Source organism: Ceratotherium simum, chromosome 30 (genome assembly GCF_057802395.1).
Source record: "Ceratotherium simum simum isolate JZ-2026a chromosome 30, ASM5780239v1, whole genome shotgun sequence".
NCBI lineage: Eukaryota > Metazoa > Chordata > Mammalia > Perissodactyla > Rhinocerotidae > Ceratotherium > Ceratotherium simum.
Window position 1 is genome coordinate 2,591,625 of NC_141929.1, and position 19,722 is coordinate 2,611,346.

At 46.4% G+C, this 19,722-nt stretch overlaps 1 protein-coding gene across 11 annotated transcripts in view; it reads right to left on the reverse strand.

The window, feature by feature from the left end:
- Nucleotides 1-19,722, reverse strand: part of BANP (BTG3 associated nuclear protein) — a 126,558-nt gene that overhangs the window by 42,139 nt on the left and 64,697 nt on the right. For all 11 annotated transcript variants that reach the window (XM_004437037.3, XM_087419818.1, XM_014792640.2 and 8 more), the window contains 2 exons: nucleotides 10,122-10,289; nucleotides 241-371 (listed from right to left, as the gene is read on the reverse strand). In XM_004437037.3, the coding sequence (XP_004437094.1) occupies nucleotides 241-371; nucleotides 10,122-10,289 (299 nt within the window). The remainder of the gene's footprint in view (nucleotides 1-240; nucleotides 372-10,121; nucleotides 10,290-19,722) is intronic.

A 19,722-nucleotide genomic window follows, 5' to 3' on the forward strand; every position in this document is an offset into this window, starting at 1 on the left:
AGCACACATAGGGAACCACGAGGGGCCAGTGACAATGACATGTTCATTCAGTGATTGCCCTCATCTGTGAAACATAAGAGCTTGTACCCCTCACATCTACTTTAAAATGGTACTTTTACCTCATCCCAAGTGATCAATGTGATCCAGAAATGCAGGGAAAGCTGGTGGTGGCTACCCTGCTCCCTGGCCGCACCCTCCCCTCTCCATTCGCAGAGGCAGACTAGCGAGAAGGATACATACTACTTGGACCTGTCCGTCCTCTCCGATCTGGTGGATCTGGACCTGCTGGGCGTTGGCCAGGGCGTAGTGCAGGGCCTGCTGTGGGGGCTGCTGCAGCTCCGCGGTGGGGGGTGGCGTGCTCATCATGGTCTCTGTGGGGAAAGGCAGACGGTCCTTAGCAATCAGCCCGCAGACAAGTCATGCCAGCACACCTCTGGGCTTCCTCCTCTGCCCCAACCCAAACTCTCACAGAGGAGGAAAGGGAATTCTTCATTCCTAGACTTGAGTCAATGTGTCCCAAGAAGGAGCCACAGCGTTCTGTAGAGATTGTCAGTAATGGTGTTAGATAACTGAGATTTCTGACCTGCAGAGAGGAGTCTGAAGACTCGACTGTGCACAGACATGGACGGGTCTCATCTACTTCCTTAAATCAACTTCCTCTGGATTACTGACAAAAATGGAAATAGGAATAAAATTGACATTAATCTGTTTTAGACCAGCAATAAGTAATGTTTGTCCATGGATAATTTAACTAGGGAAGACAGCTCTACCCACTCATTTAAAGATAGATTTCCAATAAAATTTTGCTTTCTACGTTTAATTCAAAATGAGATATGTTTGTTTTGATGTATCAATTTTAATGTAATGATATCTCAATCAGAACAATTTTTTTAGACACTTAGGACATTAAAGGCTCAGAGAAGATTTTAATTTTCAATGTACATAATTTTGTTGTGGAGAGATATGATGGATTGATGAGTAAAATATTTTTAAACATAAAAACATATTACATTAGGAGGAAATTCTGTGAGAAAAGTGGAATGTTAATACGAATGGAAGGAAAAAAAAGATGTAAAATGTCTGACTATTGAAGAAAAACTTTTCATGTATTTTAAAATAGTTTAATGGTGGGCATCAAATTGACATGGTAAATAAGTTTCCACAACACGTTTTAAAAAGTAATGAACAAGGTCAGTATCATGGCGGAGTGAGCTTCCCCCATTGAACTCTCCCCCTCTAAGACACAACAAAAAGGACATTCATATTCCAATAGAAGCCATTCACACAACACAGGGGACGTCTGAGGCACCCAGGCAGCTGTACACCCGAGGACGGGGGAGCTGGAATCCCCAGAGGAAGTGGAAGGAGGTAAGAGGAGCTCCCTTCCTTCCCCAAGGACTGTGACCCAGACACTGAGACCAAGCGGCTCCCAGAGGAGGGGAGGGGTGGCCTGCCACATGAAAACCGGTGCTCTCCAAGATCCCTCACAGCCCGTGGGGATCCCCCTACAGAGGGAGCAGAACTATTGCAAGGGTAGTTTCAACAAGCTAGCCCCCTAGGAAAGCAGAGAGCAACAGTGAGGCAAGAAACCTCTGAGATTGGGGAGGCAAAACTAAGCGCCCCTCTCCCACCCGGCCTGCCTGACTGGTGCTTCAGCACAGCAGCACTTCAGCTCAGCACTGTCCCCAGAGGCAGCAGCCCCCAGGCACCCGGGCCCCACCCCCACAGGCAGCAGCCCCCAGGTCCCTGGGCCAGACCAGCAGTGGGGCGAGCCTGCGCCCTGGCACTAGAGGCAGTGGCAGCTCAGGCCCCACAACACCACAGCCCCAGCTGCTCCAGCTGGAGCAAGCCACGGCCCCAGCTTCCCCGGATCCACTGTGCCACAGCCCCAGTCATTTGGCTGCACTGTGCCCCGCCCCTAGTTCCGTCAGCTTGCACGTCCCCCCGCCCCTGGCTCCAGCTGCTACGGCTTGGCCTGTGCTCAGGCTCCAGCTGCCTTGGCGCCAGCAACTTCGGCCCATCACACTCCAGTGTCAGATTCTTTGGCCCAGCAGCACTCCAGCTCTTCCTTCTTTGGCCCAGCGGACTCCAGTTCCAGCTTCTTTGGCTCAGTGGCACTCCAGCTCCTCCTTGTTTGGCCCAGCACACTCCAGTTCCAGCTTCTTCTGACCAGCGGCGCTCCAGCTCCTGCTTCTTCAGCCCAGTGGCACTTCAGCTGCAGCCGCTTCAACCCACCTGCACCCGAGCCCCAGGTGCTTCAGCCTAGCTGTGCTCCAGTCTCAGCTGTTCCCATGCTTCAGCTCCAGCTGTTCCCACGCTTCCCCCTCAGCAGCATCCACTCAGCCACGCCTCAGATTAGCCAGAGGCTGACGAGATTGCCCGCAGATTGAGGCGGGCCAGAATACACAGCCCTTGACTCCCGCCCAGCGGCATCAAGGGGAAACTACGATCATATATTTAGACTATGAGGAAAAGTAAGGCAACACCAACAGGAAGTATGCAAAAATATATTAAATCTCCAGACCAAAAGGAAAATGACAAACACCCAGAAGTCAACCCAGAAAGCACAGAAATGTATAACCTTAATGACAGAGAATTCAAAATAGCCATCATAAAAAAGCTTAATGAAATACAAGAAAACACAGACAGACAATTCAATGAAATCAGGAGTTTCTTCACAAAAGGGATTGAAACTGTAAAAAAAACCCCAATCAGAAATCTTAGAGATGAAAAACACAATAGAGGAGATAAAGACAAATCTGGACACCTTAAGCATCAGAGCTGACAATATGGAGGAAAGAATTAGCAATATTGAGGACAGGAATGCAGACACGTTCCAGATGGAGGAGGAAAGAGAACTAAGACTAAAAAGAAATGAAGAAACTCTCTGAGAAATATCCGACTCAATTAGGAAATCCAACATAAGGATTATAGGTATTCCAGAGGGAGAAGAGAGGGAAAAAGGAGCAGAGAATTTGTTCAAAGAAATAATAGCTGAGAGCTTCCCAATCCTGGGGAAGGAGCTGGAAATACCAGTGAATGAAATAAATAGATTGCGTAATATATCAACATGAAAAGACCCTCTCCAAGGCATATAGTAGTAAAGCTGGCAAAAGTCAATGACAAAGAAAAAATATTAAGGGCAGCTAGATAAAAAAAAAAACATACAAAGGATTTCCTATCAGGCTCTCAGCCGATTTCTCGACAGAAACTTTAGAGGCTAGGAGAGAGTGGAACAATATATTCAAAATTCTGAAGGACAAAAACTTTCAGCCAAGAATACTCTATCCAGTAAAAATATCCTTCAGATATGATGGAGAAATAATAACAATCCCAGATAAACAAAAGCTAAGGAAATTCATTGCCACAAGACCCCCACTACAAGAAGTGCTCAAGAAGGCCTTCATCCCTGAGGAAAAAAAGAGAAAGGGGATTCAAAGTTTTGAACAAGGAGGAAAACAGGTCGACAAAACCAGAGAAATTGCAGTCCTCTAACTAAATAGATTAGCAAACACTTAATTATAAAACCAAAGATCACGGGAAGGTAAGCACCAAGCATAAATATAACCTCAACATGTTAAACACGAACTCACAACACAAGAAGGAATAGGATGTGACAACAATAACTTAGAAGGGGAAGAGGAAAGGGATCGAATCGACTTAGTCTAAAGGAATAAGAGGCCATCAAAAAATGGACTATCACATCCACGAGATTTTTTTATACAAACCTCATGTTAACCACTAACTAAATAATCAGAACAGAATCACACATGATAAAGAAAGAGAAAACTAAGAGAACCTCCATACAGAACTACCAAACTGCATTGGTAGTCCGAAAAACATGGGATGAGAAACAAAAGAAATGCAAAAGAACTGGAAAAAGAGTGATAAAATAACAACAAGCCCCCATATATCAATAATTACCCTAAATGTAAATGGACTGAACTCTCCAATCAAAAGACGGAGTGGTGGGATGGATTAAAAAACAAGACACAACAATATGCTGCCTCCAGGAAACACATCTCAGCTCTAAAGACAAACACAGGCTCAGAGTGAAAGGATGGAAGACAATACTCCAAGCTAATGGCAAATAAAAGAAAGCAGGTGTTGCCATACTTATATCTGACAAAGTTGACTTCAAGATAAAACAGGTAATGAGAGACAAAGAGGGGCAATATATAATGATAAAAGGGACACTCCAGCAAGAAGACATATCACTTTTAAATGTATAGGCACCCAATACAGGAGCACCAAGGCACATAAAGCAACTATTAAGAAACGTAAAGGGAGATATTAACAACAACACAATAATAGTAGGTGATCTTAACACCCCACTCTCATCAATGGATAGATCATACAGACAGAAAATAAATACGGAAATAACGGAACTAAATGAAAAACTAGATGAGATGAACTTAATAGACATATATAGAGTACTCCATCCAAACACAGCAGATTACACATTCTTCTCAAGCGCGCATGGAACATTCTTACGAATAGACCATACGCTGGGAAACAAGGCATGCTTATATAAATTTAAGAAGATTGAAATCATAACAAGCATCTTTTCAGACCATAATGCCATGAAGTTAGAAATCAACTACAAGGAAAAATCCAGGAAAGTGACAAAGCTGTGGAGACTCAACAACATGCTACTAAACAACCAATGGATCATTGATGAAATTAAAGGAGAAATCAAAGCATATCTGGAGACAAATGAAAATGAAAATACACGGTACCAACTCATATGGGATGCAGCAAAAGCGGTCCTGAGAGGGAAACTCATAGCAATACAGGCCACCTTAACAAACAAGAAAAAGCTGAAATAAGCAACCTCAAACTATGTCTAACAGAATTAGAAAAAGAAGAACAAACAAAGCCTCAAGTCAGCAGGAGGGAAATAATAAAAATCAGAGCAGAAATAAATGAAATTGAAATTAAAAAAAACAGTAGAAAGGATCAATGAAACAAAGAGCTGGTTCTTGGAGAAGATAAACAAAATTGACAAACCCTTAGCCAGACTCATCAATAAAAAAAGAGAGAAGGCTCAAATAAATAAAATTAGAAATGAAAAAGGAGAAATTACAACAGATACCACAGAAATACAAAAGATTATAAGAGAATACTATGAAAAACTATATGCCAACAAATTGGACAATCTAGAAGAAATGGATAAATTTCTAGACTCATACAACCTCCCAAAACTGAATCAAGAAGAAATAGAGAACCTGAATAGACCAATCACAAGTAAAGAGATTGAAACAGTAATCAAAAACCTCCCAAAAAATAAAAGTCCAGGACCAGATGGCTTCTCTGGAGAATTTTACCAAACATTCAAAGAAGACTTAATACCTATCCTTCTCCAACTATTCCAAAAAACAGAGGAAGATGGAACACTTCCCAACACATTCTACGAAGCCAACATCACCCTGATACCAAAGCCAGGCAAAGACAATACTAAGAAGGAAAACTATAGACCAATATCCCTGATGAACATAGATGCAAAAATCCTCAACAAGATATTGGCTAACTGAATACAGCAATACATTAAAAAGATCATACACAATGATCAAGTGGGATTTATACCAGGGACACAGGGATGGTTCAACATCCACACATCAATCAATGTGATATACCATATTAACAAAACGAGGAATGAAAAATATGATCATCTCAATAGATGCAGAGAAGGCTTTTGACAAGATCCAGCATCCATTTATGATAAAAACTCTCAACAAAATGGGTATAGAAGGAAAGTACCTTAACATAATAAAGGCCATATATGACAAACCCACAGCCAACCTCATACTCAACAGGGAAAAACTGAAAGCCATCCCTCCAAAAACAGTGACAAGACAAGGGTTCCCACTCTCGCCACTCTTATTTAACATAGTACTGGAGGTTCTGGGCAGAGCAATTAGGCAAGAAAAAGGAATAAAAGGAATCCAAATAGGCAACAAAGAAGTGCAACTCTTGCTGTTTGCAGATGACATGATCTTATATATAGAAAACCCTAAAGAATCCATTGGAAAACTATTAGAAATAATCAACAACTACAGCCAAGTGGCAGGGTACCAAATCAACTTACGGAAATCAGTTGCATTTCTATATACCAACAACTAATAACATGGATGGACCTGGAGGGTATTATGTTAAGTGAAATAAGCCAGAAAGAGAAGGACAAACAGTGCATGATTTCACTCATATGTGGAAGATAAACCAACACACGGACAGATAGAATTGTTTGGTGGTTACCAGGGCCTAGGGGGGTGGAGGGTGGGCACAACAGGTGGAGGGATGCACTTATATGGTGACTGATAAACAATAATGCACAACGAAATTTCACGATAAAAAAAAGCAATGTAACAATATTAAAATGTTAATACTTGCCATATGCCAGACATTACATCCTTTTCGATCATTTCAAAGCATAATTAAACATTTTAGGTGTCAACGATTTAAAATGTCAATTTAAAAATATGCAAGGAAGAACACACTTTTCAAACCTCTTTAAGAGGGTCTGTAACCAAAACATTTAAAGTCCACTTTGCTAGTCAGTAAGAACTATATAACTAAATGGATTCCCAAATAATTTCTGCCCCAATGTTAATAAAAATCAACTGATTTTGCTGGTTCTCAAATCGTTCAAAAATATAACCAAGAAGAGTGACAGTCCCTAGGTTCTTAAAAAACCATAGAAGATACGACTTGTGGGTATCATGTAAATGGTTTCCAAACCTAAGGTTCAAATTACTGAATTTACCATTTAATCAATAGTTCCCTGTAACTATACAACGTGTAGACAACTTAAGTCTATGTTTTATAATTTATAGTGATATCAAAGTCCAGTGCAAAAAATTGCATGGGTGACTTGTTTGTGATCAAGAATAATCCAAGAGCTATGGCAAGTGACTTCAGACAAGAGTGCTCAAGCTGATGCAAGGCCAAGGGAGAGCATGGAGAAGGTTCTAGACCGCACCGTCCCCTGGAAGAGAGTGACGCAAAGGGCAGGCCCCTTGAAGGCCCCTTTCCCCACCTCCCCTGGCCCGGCCCTTCTCTGTGTCCAGAGGAAAGACAGCTGCACACACAGAGGGGCAGGCAGGGACTGTCAAGAGCGGATCTTTGCACCTGTAAAATGCTGGGCACTAAAGAGACGCTGACCTAAGGCCTCCCACTCACCAGGAGACCTGCGGGGGGAAGACACTGAATCGTGCTTTAAACAATAAAATGCAGCCATCTTAAACTCAAGCACATATAAAAGTTTATGCAGTGTGGCCAGATAGGAGAGCGCAATACAAATGTTTTATTAAACTTATTTTTTAAAAATCCCTTGAAACTAATGATTTTACAGTTTGTGTTCAAATTAGCTATACTAACTCAGCTTTAAATAGACTAGCCTTGGCTCAGAATCTCATTTATAGCATTTATTTGGAAGTTCCTTTTTTGTCTGCTGATAATTCAAAAGTAAACAACACAACCCCAGCTGGAATTACTACTAATTCCAAATTTATGGAATCCTGGCTTAATTACATTTTACTGGATTATTTCTGTCACCAGAATAGCCTTAAATATCAGATTTACTTTGTTAGGCCAAGACTATGCAAAAAGAACAATGAATGTCAGAAGTCCCTTTAACTAACCGCGTACTCTGCTTTATCTCATTTTAGCCAAGCTTGCAGTATATTAAAATAGAGAACAACTAAATCAACAGAAATTTACAAAGCAATGTACTTTTAAAAAGTTTGATAAGAGAAGAATGTGTTCTCTGTTTCTCTCAAAACTCATTCTATTCCAGCTTGTGAGGAAAGCCGCCCTCAGGCTGGGAAGCCTCTGGCTTCTAGCAGACTGCACAGGAAGGCAGCACTTGTCAGGGTTTGAGCAGGAGCAGGAGCCTGGGTATAGGAGCTCAGAAACTTATTCTTAGTCCTCCCTAGACAAATAAACACCTAAAGGCCAAAGGAACATAATTATGCTAACCTCCCTCACAGGGTTAAGAGCCCCACCTTGACCTTGCTCCTGCTCCAAACACCTGGGCACAGAGACCCAGGTCGAGGCAGCAATGCCCTCCTTTGGTACAACACCGCCCATCTCCCGAGAACGGGAAGACGGCCCACTCAACAGGAAAACGAGGACAGCCCTGCCACCTGGGCCTGAGTGCAACGTGCCCTGAGAAAGCGGCCCATTACTCAGTTGAGGCAAGATGCTGCCTGATTCTGTCGTTCCTCCAAAGCCACCTGGGGCAGCCAGCTGACGGGCTGTCTCCCAGTCTACTGCAAATGACGCATCCTGAGACCCCGAGCTCATGTTCCCACACGCTGAGCCTCCCCAGGGGACACGGTCATGACGACATGCTTACACTGTGGCTGTTCTCCACCCACGAGAGGCCAGCAGCACCTGAGAGTCACGCAAATACACAGCATCTTAGAAGAAACGCTGACACATTTATAAACAGAGTAACTGAAGAAATGCGACTATCATTAAACTGAATTATTGTCATTCAGTTGAAACAAACAATAATAAGTAAATAAGTGTAAAAATAAATTATAAAATCACCAGCCACATAACGGATCAAACACCCTACGTGGGAAGTCAAGACCGCCTGAGTCTCCAATCAGAAGCAGATGAAAGGTCGGCCAGCCCAGCAGCCCAACCACGACTTAGTGGACTCAACACCCTGGCCACTCAAATGTGGTGCAGACCAGCTCAGGGCATCCCTCGGGGGCTTGTTAGAAACTCGGAGCTTCAGGCCACTGCGTGGATATACTCTGTCAGGATTTGAATGTAACACGATGCACGTCAGCCACTGCTCCACACTGTCTCCAAGCACCTCCAGAGACCGGGATGGGCTGGGTCCAGAGCAATCCCTCCCACGGAGAAGGCTCTCACGTCTCACCATTCCTCCTTGTTCACTCGGAACATGCCCTGCATGCTGACGGTGTGTCCAGCTCTGTGCAAGCCACATGGACCCCACAGTGAAGAGGACGAAACCCCAGGTGGGCTGAAACCTACATCCCTGAACCTACACTCCCTACACCTACCCTCTTAGGACCCACAAAGCCGGTCTAATTCTTCAAGGAGCCACTGCTTCAGCATCCCCCACAATTGCTACCCCTCTAAGTGCCCAAGACAAAATTCCTAAGTGTAATAGAAAGGCCTGGATTCCTCACTTAAGAGATGCTTCGGTACAGGCCACTCACAAAAGCACTGTTTGGGGGCACAACCTGTGTGGCCCACAAGAGCTGGCCTCCTCCCATCTGCAGGGACCACCAGCAAGTTAAGGCGAGATGTCTGGTAACTACCAAAACAACCGGAGGAAAAGCACTTCCTGAGGTTGGGTTCAGAAAGAACCAATCCTGTGAGGACTCCAGGTGACCTGCTTTGTCACTGTGGTGTTTCCAGAACAAGAGCCAACCCTGCCCACCACTGCCCCTGAAGCCTGACCCTGACCCCAATCAGGGCTCAGGTTCTGAAAGCTGCTGCAAAGGCAGCCACTGTGGGAGTTAAAAAGAAAAAAAGTTTTTGTTAAAATATTTTGAGATGTCTTGGGTGAAAGGCAATACTAAAGTCATATTGTCATTTCTAGTGAACATTTTCCTGGGGAAAACAAGCCCTCCAACAATGCCTGAAAGGAAAGTCTAAGGGAATTTGTGTCTATTATCTTGCAGAAAAGTCTAACTGAGGCCCTGAACTCAAAACAGGAGCAAAGAGAATTTAGTATCCACCTCTACCCTTCATCTGTAGTCCCACCATGCCAACAATAATAAGACAGCAACATGCTAAATAACTAGGGAGAGGGAGAAAGCAAAACAGCTCCTCAACATGGTCCTGACTGGACTCCTCCTTCTGCTTCAGGATCCAGGCGGCATCAGCAGCAGAGGCCCTGGTCTGATGCCCTCTATCCAGAAACTTCCACGGAGAGCCTCAAGCAGGTCTGGCTGAGGTTCCCCACCTACCACATAAGCAGAGCTCCCTAAATAACTTACACAGCACGTGTGTGCACAGAATTAATCACTGGAACCTGAGTGCAGCCACAGGTTCCGCTGGGCGAGCTGGCCTCCCCCTGGACCATTCCCCCGAGTCCCACAGTGCGAGCTGCTCCGCGGCTGTTCCACGAAGCGTACCTGAAGTGCTGTACGAGGACGAGGATGGCGTTCTCCTCGAGAAGCTCTTGACAGCCAGGCTCTGGCCTCGCTGTTTTCGGCGCCAGGCTGTCCGACATTTGGAGTCGATGCTCTGTTTGATTCGATACCAGTCAGATTCCGTGATTCCAAATTTATAGAACAGGTGACCTAAAAGAACACATCCCAAATAAAAGCACCATGAGATTAAGGCCTTTTTCTTGGGTCCTGGTTGTTTGGGAGCAACTTGAACACAAAAATGTGATTGGGGGCGAGACCTCCCCTACAGGTATGCCCGTTATATGTTATAAACTCTTTTCATTTATTTAACTTGGAAATAACCCTTGACTTGATCCACCTACACCAGATGGAAGTACAGCAACAAGCTAAGGGTGGAGGGCTCATACAAGCCTCCCAGACGCTCCACACTCAAACCCGTCTCTCCACTCTGATTTCACAGACAGCATTTAATGTCCTGAACGTCGAGAATAAAACCGAGGATCCTGATCATTTTACCAGAACTGCGCTTCCAAATGTCAGCTCAGTATTCCTTCTGTTCACTCCCACCTGCCTGGTCATCTCTTTTACTTTCGAGTCTTGGCTCAAACATGACCTCAGTAATCCAGCCCTGAACCAGCCCACTGGACCGTAGACTCCCTCCCACCTCCACCCCCAGCCTGGTTCTCTAACATTTCAGACAATTTATGTATTTATTGTGTTTATTCTTTGTTTCCCTCAAAAACATAGGGATCTTTGTTTTGTCCACCCATGTATGCCAAGAACCCAGAAGATCCAGGCCCACAGTAGATGCTGAAACATTGGTTAACTGATAGTGGTTACAATTCATCTTAGGACATTCTCCCACTGCTACTTGAGTCCGAGGCTGGCTCACTCAACTTTCGTCTCACCTGCCTCCTCAATCAGAATGAAAACTTCCTAAGGGCAGAGATTATTTTTACCCCCTAGAGCCCCGCATACCCAGCTGAACGGGCATCACTTCCACTCAGTTGAAGCCACAGAGGGCGTGTGGAGTCTTGCAGTCCTCCAGGAGTTCATCCTGCACTCAGTAGAGCATCTCACTGGAACCCACATTTGTTAACTACTCACATTACAGGGGGCTCTCAAAGCAAGACTGCACGGCTCCCAGAGATCCCCTCGTCAACCTCGAGGAAACCGAGGATCAGGGAGGCTCCTGAGGAGCAGGTGGCAGATGGAGACCCTGCCCACCTCTCCCTAGACCCCATCACCTCTGCTTTGTGCTGACTCAACAGAAAGTAGGGGTCTCGAACATGGGAACCATGAGAAATGCTCTGCAACAGGATGACCTCCTTTCTAGCTGGCTTGTGAAACCCTCACTGATTAACAGGAAAATAAATGGACGAAATTCAAAAATTTAATAATAAAAAGATTAAGCTGAAAAACTTCCTGTTTTGACCACGAAGAGCATGGAGTTTGGACCATCTACTGAGAATTAAATTGATGACCAATCCCTAAAATCCGCTCCTATCGAGACCAAAATACTAGAAATAATCCAAACAAAGGAAGTGCTTGCTTTCCTCCCTCTGTTCTTAAGAACTATATTAAGTATCAAAAGTTTCTTTTGTCTTGGAAAGACACTTCTTGACTTTTTCTATGAGCATATGCTTAACACCTCTTTGACTTTAAATATAATGACAATCAAAATTTCTGTAATCTAGATAAAAAGGAGGGGTAGGATTTATAGGATCAGAAAGAACAACAACCTAAGGTAGTTTCACAGCACTCTGTAATCCTCTGCATCAAAGGAAATATATAAATGAAGTAGCAACTCTTTGCTTTCTGATATTCAGATCATCTCTAAAATAATCACAGAATCATTACTCAATCAATATTTCCTGAGTGGTGGCTACACGCCGGGGATTAGCCTCACAAAGTTCCAGGCTAGCTACTAACTTTAGTGATAAGAGAACTTAACTACTGACCGTAGCTACAGGAGAACCCAACTATTAACTATAGTTACATGGTTATAGGAGAACTCAACTACTGACTGTAGTTGCCGAGAAGCTCAGCTACGACTGTGGCCTCCAAGACAAGAAAAGGAATGGTAATCACATGCAGTATCAAAATATCTTAGTCGGCACATGCTTCAGCAAAGAGAAACATCCGAAAAACCATCTTCCTGTTCTCATACCTTCACACTCAAGGAAAAAACCTTCCGAATGTTTCTAGGGATTAATGAGATTATACAAAATTTTAAAAACTTGTTAGTAACAGAAAAGAATATATACAAAACACACGGTATATAAGTATAAGAAATGAGTGAGAACATTAACATTTAAATTCTACTTTGTAAAAACCAATTTGCCTGTTCAAAATCTGGCTTACATCCTTTGAAGAAAAGATGTACATTCATACAGTTATACATTATCCATTTTTAAATTTTCCTAAGACATCACATTACATAATTCCTTCCAACAGCAACTCAAGACTCCAACCGGATGGCAAATGCCACCCTGATGGCTGCCAAGGAAAACTCACTAATGAACCAGCAGCACAAACGTCTCCCTGCTGACAGAGCCACGAGGTGGGAAGGAAGGTGGGGTGGATCTGATGGTACATGAGTGCATTCAGCTCTGCCCACAGGAACCTCACCATCAGGCATCGGAGGCCGACACCAGCTCCGAGCAACCCCAGCTCCAGAGGGGCACTGCCCCAGATCACTCTGCACTGCCGGAAGCTGCTACTTCCTTTGGCTTTTCCAAAAGCGTTCTTCATCTTTTCTGACAGCACTGAGCAACCTCAGCTTAATGAATGGTGGAGGGAAAAATCTTATAATGATTGATAAAAAGATTACTTTGAATTTAACTGGTATTTCACCCTTGTTGAAGCATTTTATCTCTTAAGTTATTTGATATTCATAAGAAAACGTCATGATGAAGAATGTCATTACTCTCACTTCAGTTCCAAGTCAAATTATCAGGAGTGAGAACCAGCCTTAAAATTCAGGCCTCCCAAGCGGAGAAGCATTGGCCGTGTTCGCTCTGCCCCGCCGACAGTACCCCAGAGACCCCCCAGGGGACACTCAGGAGACCACAGAAGATGCGCACTGATCCCAGGCCACATGCCTCTGCTCTCATGACGTCCCTCAGCCAGGCTATAGCCCCTGGCTGCCTTGCGTAGGAGACAGAGCAGCTTGGAGGCGGTTTCCAGTGCAGTGCCCAGCACACAGGGTCCCCAGGGAGCTGCAGAGTTCATCTCATCTGGAAGGCAAGCCACTCAGCCCTCTCAGCGTCTTCAGGGGAGAGCTGTTCAGCAGACAAGCCCCCTTGGCCACCCCCAGAAAGACAGCCCCTGGGAGCCTGCCCCCGCCTGCTTTCCTGGCAAGCTGTGTGGGCCCCCCTCAAAGATCTAAACGGAGTCCCATCACTGTCAGCTGCCTTCCCACTTTCCAGAACGCCCATCACTGACACGGGTGGTTCAAATCATAAAACCAGATTTCCGACTCTCAAATAACAAGCCCACAGAGAGGCTGAAATGCACTGTGGGAAACGACAGACAAAATAAAATGAACAGAGCTCCTAATCGCGTGCTTGGTGGGTGGCATGGGCCGAATCAGTCACCGAGGAATGAAAACACTTTCCCCGCTGATGTCCTCTCCAGTGCGAGGGGAAGAGACGCAGAGAACAGAGTGTCAGCAATTCATTTCTTAACATGACAGTCTTCCTTGAGAGTCACTGGCCTCAAAAAACAACAGACCTCTCGAGCCTTCCGAGCGAGGGGAACGAGCTAGCGTGCTCTCACTCAGGTGGGGCCAGCTCCTCGCTCACGCTCCGTGCACCACGTGCGTCCAGCGTGTCCCAGCCTCAGAGCCAGGCTGGCCCTTCTCCCCACTGGTGATGAGAAGCACGATGGAGGGACACACTCCTCAGTCTGTAAGGAGAAGAGCCAATGACCACTGTTGGGCCTCTCCATTGGGCCTCTCCAAGGCCCAGCATCCAGGTGACCTGTGAGCAAGGGCCCCAGCTGTTCTCAATTTCTCAGGCTCCTTCTCACCACCCGCCCACACAGACCAATCTTCCTCCCAGCTCTCCAGTCAAACTGGTGCCTCAGCATCCCCAAAGACACATGTCAGACCCCCAGAGAGGCTGTATAAGACAAAGCATTTGATTATCAAAGTTCTAAAGAACCCAGACTATGCTAAAGTGTCCCCCAAAATCATGTCCTTCCCAGGGCCTCAGAATGTGACCTCCCTTAGAAATAGGGTCTTTGCAGATGTGATTAATTAAGTTAAGATTAGGTCATAGTGGAGTACAGTAGGTTCTAAATCCACTATGACTGGTGTCCTTATAAGGAGAGAAGAGAGACACAGAGACACACAGGGAGAAGATGGGCATGTGACGATGGAGACACGAGAAGACAGCATGTGACAACAGAGACACAGAGGGAGAAGACAGCAATGTGATGATGGAGACACAGGGAGAAGATGGCTGTGTGACAACAGAGACAGAGGGAGATGACGGCTGTATGACGACAGAGACAGAGATTAGAGTTATGTTGCCACAAGCCAAGGAAGGCCACAAACTGCTGGCCACCATCAGAAGCTGGCAGAGGCAAAGAAAGATTCACCTCCTCCCTTCAGAGGGAGCACGGTCCTGCCCACACCTTGATTTCAGACTTATAGCCTCCAGAGCTGTGAGAGAATTCGTGGTTTTAAGCCCCCAGTTTGCAGTACTTTGTTACAGCAGCCACAGGACACTCACACACCCTGCAACACGCAACCACACCTGAGCTCTTAAGATGAGTGTGAACGAAGCTTCTGTGTTATCTGCCGTGTTGTTATGAAACACTGTCTTCTCTTAGCGTGGCTGATTTGAAAAGGACCGACTACAGTCCTCTGTGAATGCATGACTCTTGAGTATGTGCCAATTACTCAGATTTCCCCAAACTGCTAGGGAGTCTCATGGGGATCTCTTATCCACGTCAGCATTCTTTACAGATGTCTTCAAAGATCTGGAGTCGTCAGTTCTGATGTGCATTTTCATTTCACTTCTAGTAACGCATACAGATTAGCACCTCGCTCTACTGCAGAGTCTAAGCGGAGGCTAGATCCACTAGTGAAAACCATAAGAACTAAGGCCATATTCTTAGGGGGAATATGGTGGAAAAAACCCAACTGCTTATGTTCTTAGGTCACATCCCTCAGGAAAATTTTCCAAATCTTTTAAAGTTACAATAATGTGCTACTTTTGCGAACACCACACAAACTACATGGTTAGTTATTCAAATTTTTCAAAGGCTCAGCAATCCTTGGGAGTCCTAAAGAAGCTGACATCCTGAAAAGCAAACATGTTCTTCGTGGAATATTTCATGTACTATTTCTCCCTCTCTTAATAAACCCTCATTAGAAAAGGTGGTTCTTAGAAACACTGCCTACTATATGTTTTAAAATGCTGAGTTTTTTCCCCAGAAAAAGAAAGGGAGAAAACTATTTCTGCTGACAAATGGAAAAGAGAAATTTAAACCAAAATCTTCTCCATAACAAGCTGGACTCGGCTGACGGTGGCAGCAGCAGGCTTCCGACTACAGAAGTTGTCAGTGTCACCCAGAGTCTGCAGGAATAGCAGAGACCAAGGCAGGCGTGACAAAGTGGCCGATGCCACACTCGCTGCTGTTCAAGCTCAGGGCTCAGCAGTTTGATCTGTTTGTTCATTTGTTCTGTTCTGGCTTTTGAGTAACAATCAGTAATACAAATCACACTGGGCCAAAGGGAGACAAGGACAACAAATACTTGTAACATTTCAAAATCCCCTCTGAGTTCTAAGACTGAGAAGGTAGTACCTCGCCCTGCAAATGGCTCCAACGACACGGAAGACCGGAAGGGGAGCCATGGTGAGAAGCAAGGGCTCCCATGGATAACCTCTCCCAGAATTTCATATGAGAGAATATCAGAAGTGGCCTAATAAGTGTGGAGGCAGAGCAGGTCTTCCCTTGTCACCCCACACAGCAATGCAAGGTCTCTCTCCACATGAAAATGAAGCAGATGAGGCACAGGGACTAGCCCAAAGCCACAGGGCTAATATTCCTAAGTCTTGACTCGTACTCGGTCCGCCTGCACTCCTTCCCCCACAAGACACTGGCGCCAGCTGCACACGTCTGCCAGCAGCTAAAGGGGCTCTGAGCTACCAGTGTCAGAATAAGGCCAGGCTTTCAGAGAAGCTGTGACCTGAAGAAGTGAGATGGGCAGACAACTGCGTGTGCAACTAGACTGAGTGCTCCCTCTGTTCTCCTCCCTTGTACTAACAAGTTGGGCACGCAGGCCCCAGGGGCAGTTTCCACCCTACTTCCAAATGAAGACACGGACCATCCACCTACCCTGAACTTGCATGACAGAGCTGTGGTTCTTAGGGATGCTGTGTCCCCCCTTGGGCTATAAACTTGACTGATGGCCTCTGCTTAGCGAGGCCATGGCAGCCTGTCCACATTAAAGTTGCTTCGACTCACTCACAGCGCAACTCGCTCACCAGGTCTGCAGTATGCCCAGGCCTAGCACCCTGCTCACTACTCCTGCTGTGAAACTGCAAGCAGGGCAGACCCCGGGAACCGGTGTGCCTGCCACAGGCTGGAGCCACGGCTCCGTTCCAGGGTATGGGCTGTGACAAATCCAATGTCTCCTCTACCAGACCTTGGCCTGCTCTCTCAACAGCGGCTTTATCGTGCACTAATGAGGCAGACGAACGGACAGCACAGCAAGAGCATGCCCCACTTCTCCCGGAGGACTCCATGGGAACACTCTATCTCAATGTTTTCAGTGATTTTTTTTTCAAGACACTTCTTCATTCTTTGTAAATTACGTATAACAAAAACAGCAAATGTATATACTCCGGGTCAGGAATTCCTTTATTTTAAGGACACTCACAGGCTTCCCTGCCTGAAAAAGAAGCTGTAAGCTAATGTATGGAGCAATTTGGGCTGCCTACACAAAGCAGCTGTCTGCACAGCTCCCGGTCAGCCCCCAGACACCCCACCACCTTTCTCCTGGGCACAGGCTGCCCCCACTGAGAACCGCACGAGAACATAGGCAGGCCAGCCTGGTTTCCTGCCAAAACACTCACAGGCCTCTTGGCTTCAATGTAAAACACAACTATTCTGCTTGTAATTCAGAAGTTTATGATGGTAAATTAGTCATCCACTGTAGAGAAAATGGGCAATCTCCCACAGCACCTAGAGATAAGGACGACCTTCTGAGTTTCTGTTAAGCCAAGCCTTGCTCATGTTCCCAGAATCCCTGGAATCGGTCCACTCTTCTCTGCTTCCTCTGCCACAACTCTGGGCTGTACCCCAACAGTGTCTCAACAAGGCCCTGCTGAGACGCTGTCCTTTTTCACAGTCTCCCTAAAGGGCAGCCCTGCCCAAGACCCTCCCCAGAGCTCTGTTTCAAAAGCAGCACTCACCATGCACCTTGGCGGGACCAGGTGCCATGGGCGCGGACGTGGGCATGCCTCCACCCCACAGGAGCTCACGACTGCAGAGATTTCTAGCAGAGCTGCAGCACCAGCAGGATTCTATCTTCTGGGGCGCTTGGCCCAGAACCCCAAGGAGGCAGGCCTAATTGGCAGTGGGTACATGTGGTGCCCATGGCTGGTGAGCACAGCCAATAACCTCAACTGCCCTGGGGACACGCCCTGGAACCTGCAGGGCCAGGGCAACGGGGCAGCTCCCTTGCTGAGTGGCAAAGGCCGGCAAGACTCGTCTTCCACCTCCTGACACCCTGGGAAGGCGGCAGTGTTTCAGAAGTGAGGGAGAGCTCGGCAGCCCCACTTCAGCATGGCAACAGCACTTGCCTGTCTGTGGACGCAGTGCCTTCCCCACACCCCAAGGACTCCCTGGGTAAAAGTGTGTCTACCCCATCACAGTGTGCTTCTACTCTGAGTAGCACCCTGCCCAGCTTCCCCCCCACCTTTCTGGAATGTTCTCCAGGCCTCTGCCCAACAACCTGCCTGTCACAGCCTGTACCCAGGAATCCCATACTCCTTGAACTGATGTTCCAAGGGATCTCTCCAAATTAGAGGCAACCACCCTCCAGCTTCACATCCCGGTAGCCCTATCACCCTCTATGGGAATAGCGGCCCACCACTCAGAGGCCATCATGCCCACACAGCCCCGGCCCAATCCAGGCTACTCAGCTCACAGAGCCTCTCCACGAGCAGCGCTCTCCATCAGGGCTTCCTCCTTCAACCACCAAGCACGGTCAGGCACCCCGTAACACACTCTTGGAGCTGCGGCTGCTTATTTAAATCTGATGCATGCTGTGTGAAAGGGAACCCCTTCTTGTCCATCTTCACATCCCAACAGCACTTTGCACAGTGGGTCATGCTGTCACACACCGTCACACAGTATCCTGTCACCCAGCACACCCACGTGTTCTAAGGTTACATGCCATGCCCACATACTGCACTGGAAGGGTCCTGGGCAGCATCATGCTCTAAAGCAGGGGCTGGCAGACGGTCGGCAGCCTGCTGCCTGCTTTTGAAAGTAACTTATTATTGGAACACCGCCACGCCGATCCGTTGACATTTTGTCTGTGGCTGCTTTCAGAGCTGAGTGGTTACAACAGAGACCCTATGGCCTGCAAAGCCTAGCACATCTACCCCGTGGCCTTTCGGACAAGTCAGCTGACCCTGCAACACTCTATTCATCTGTGAATGGCTTTATCCCCACCACAGGGGCTGATGTCAGCGGGTTACACATACTGTTTCTCAGGAAGCTACTCAAAATGATCCTGAGGGTCTGTGACTGATAACTCGGGGGGTCAGACAGGAGTGGCAGAAAGCCTGTGGCCAAGAAGCAGGGACACCAGGATGACAAGCCACCCTAGTGTAAGGCAGGGACCAGGGTTCATTTCTCAGCAACTGTCAGGAAAATCTGCAGTCAGTATGAAACCTTCAGTTTTAATCAAAGGTCCGGATAAACAGCACTATGAGAAATATTTCCACCATTTTTATAATAGCTTTTGAAAAAGTCAGCCTTTCTATTCCTCACCACTCCTAACAGAAAGATTCATGGACTGATGTGAGAGAGTTCCACGTGCAGAACAAGGCTCTTTCCTAATGGGACGGCAGCCCTTGCCCAGTATGCGATCATGGACACAGGGTGACTGATTTTGCTAAATTAGATTTCAATTTCATACTCAACTGCAGCGACTCTCCAGAACCTGGGTTCTCGGATATGACTACCTAACCCTTTTGTTAGAAGTCTCATGTCTCACGTTCTTATTTGCTTTATGTCTTTATTATAAGTCATGTCGAACGCCTTCTGGAGTCAGGCAGCCCCTATGGGGTGAATGAGCCAACGGTGAGAGTCAGGCCAGGGGTGCTGACGAGAGGATGTGAACACACCTGCACCCTCTCAGAGTCATCGAGATGACGCAGTGATAACCTACGTGAGCACACACTGCTCTTCAAAGAGGAGAACTGGCTGTGTCAGGTCACAGGGTAGTAAGGTCAGTACATGAGATCTGGCGATCATCAGGGCGGTCAGCCCATCAACACAGCCCTCTCTCTGGAAAGGGAGGAGGCAGGTGGCACCCGGCTCGTGCCACAGGGAAGCCCAGGAGAGGGCCGTGGTC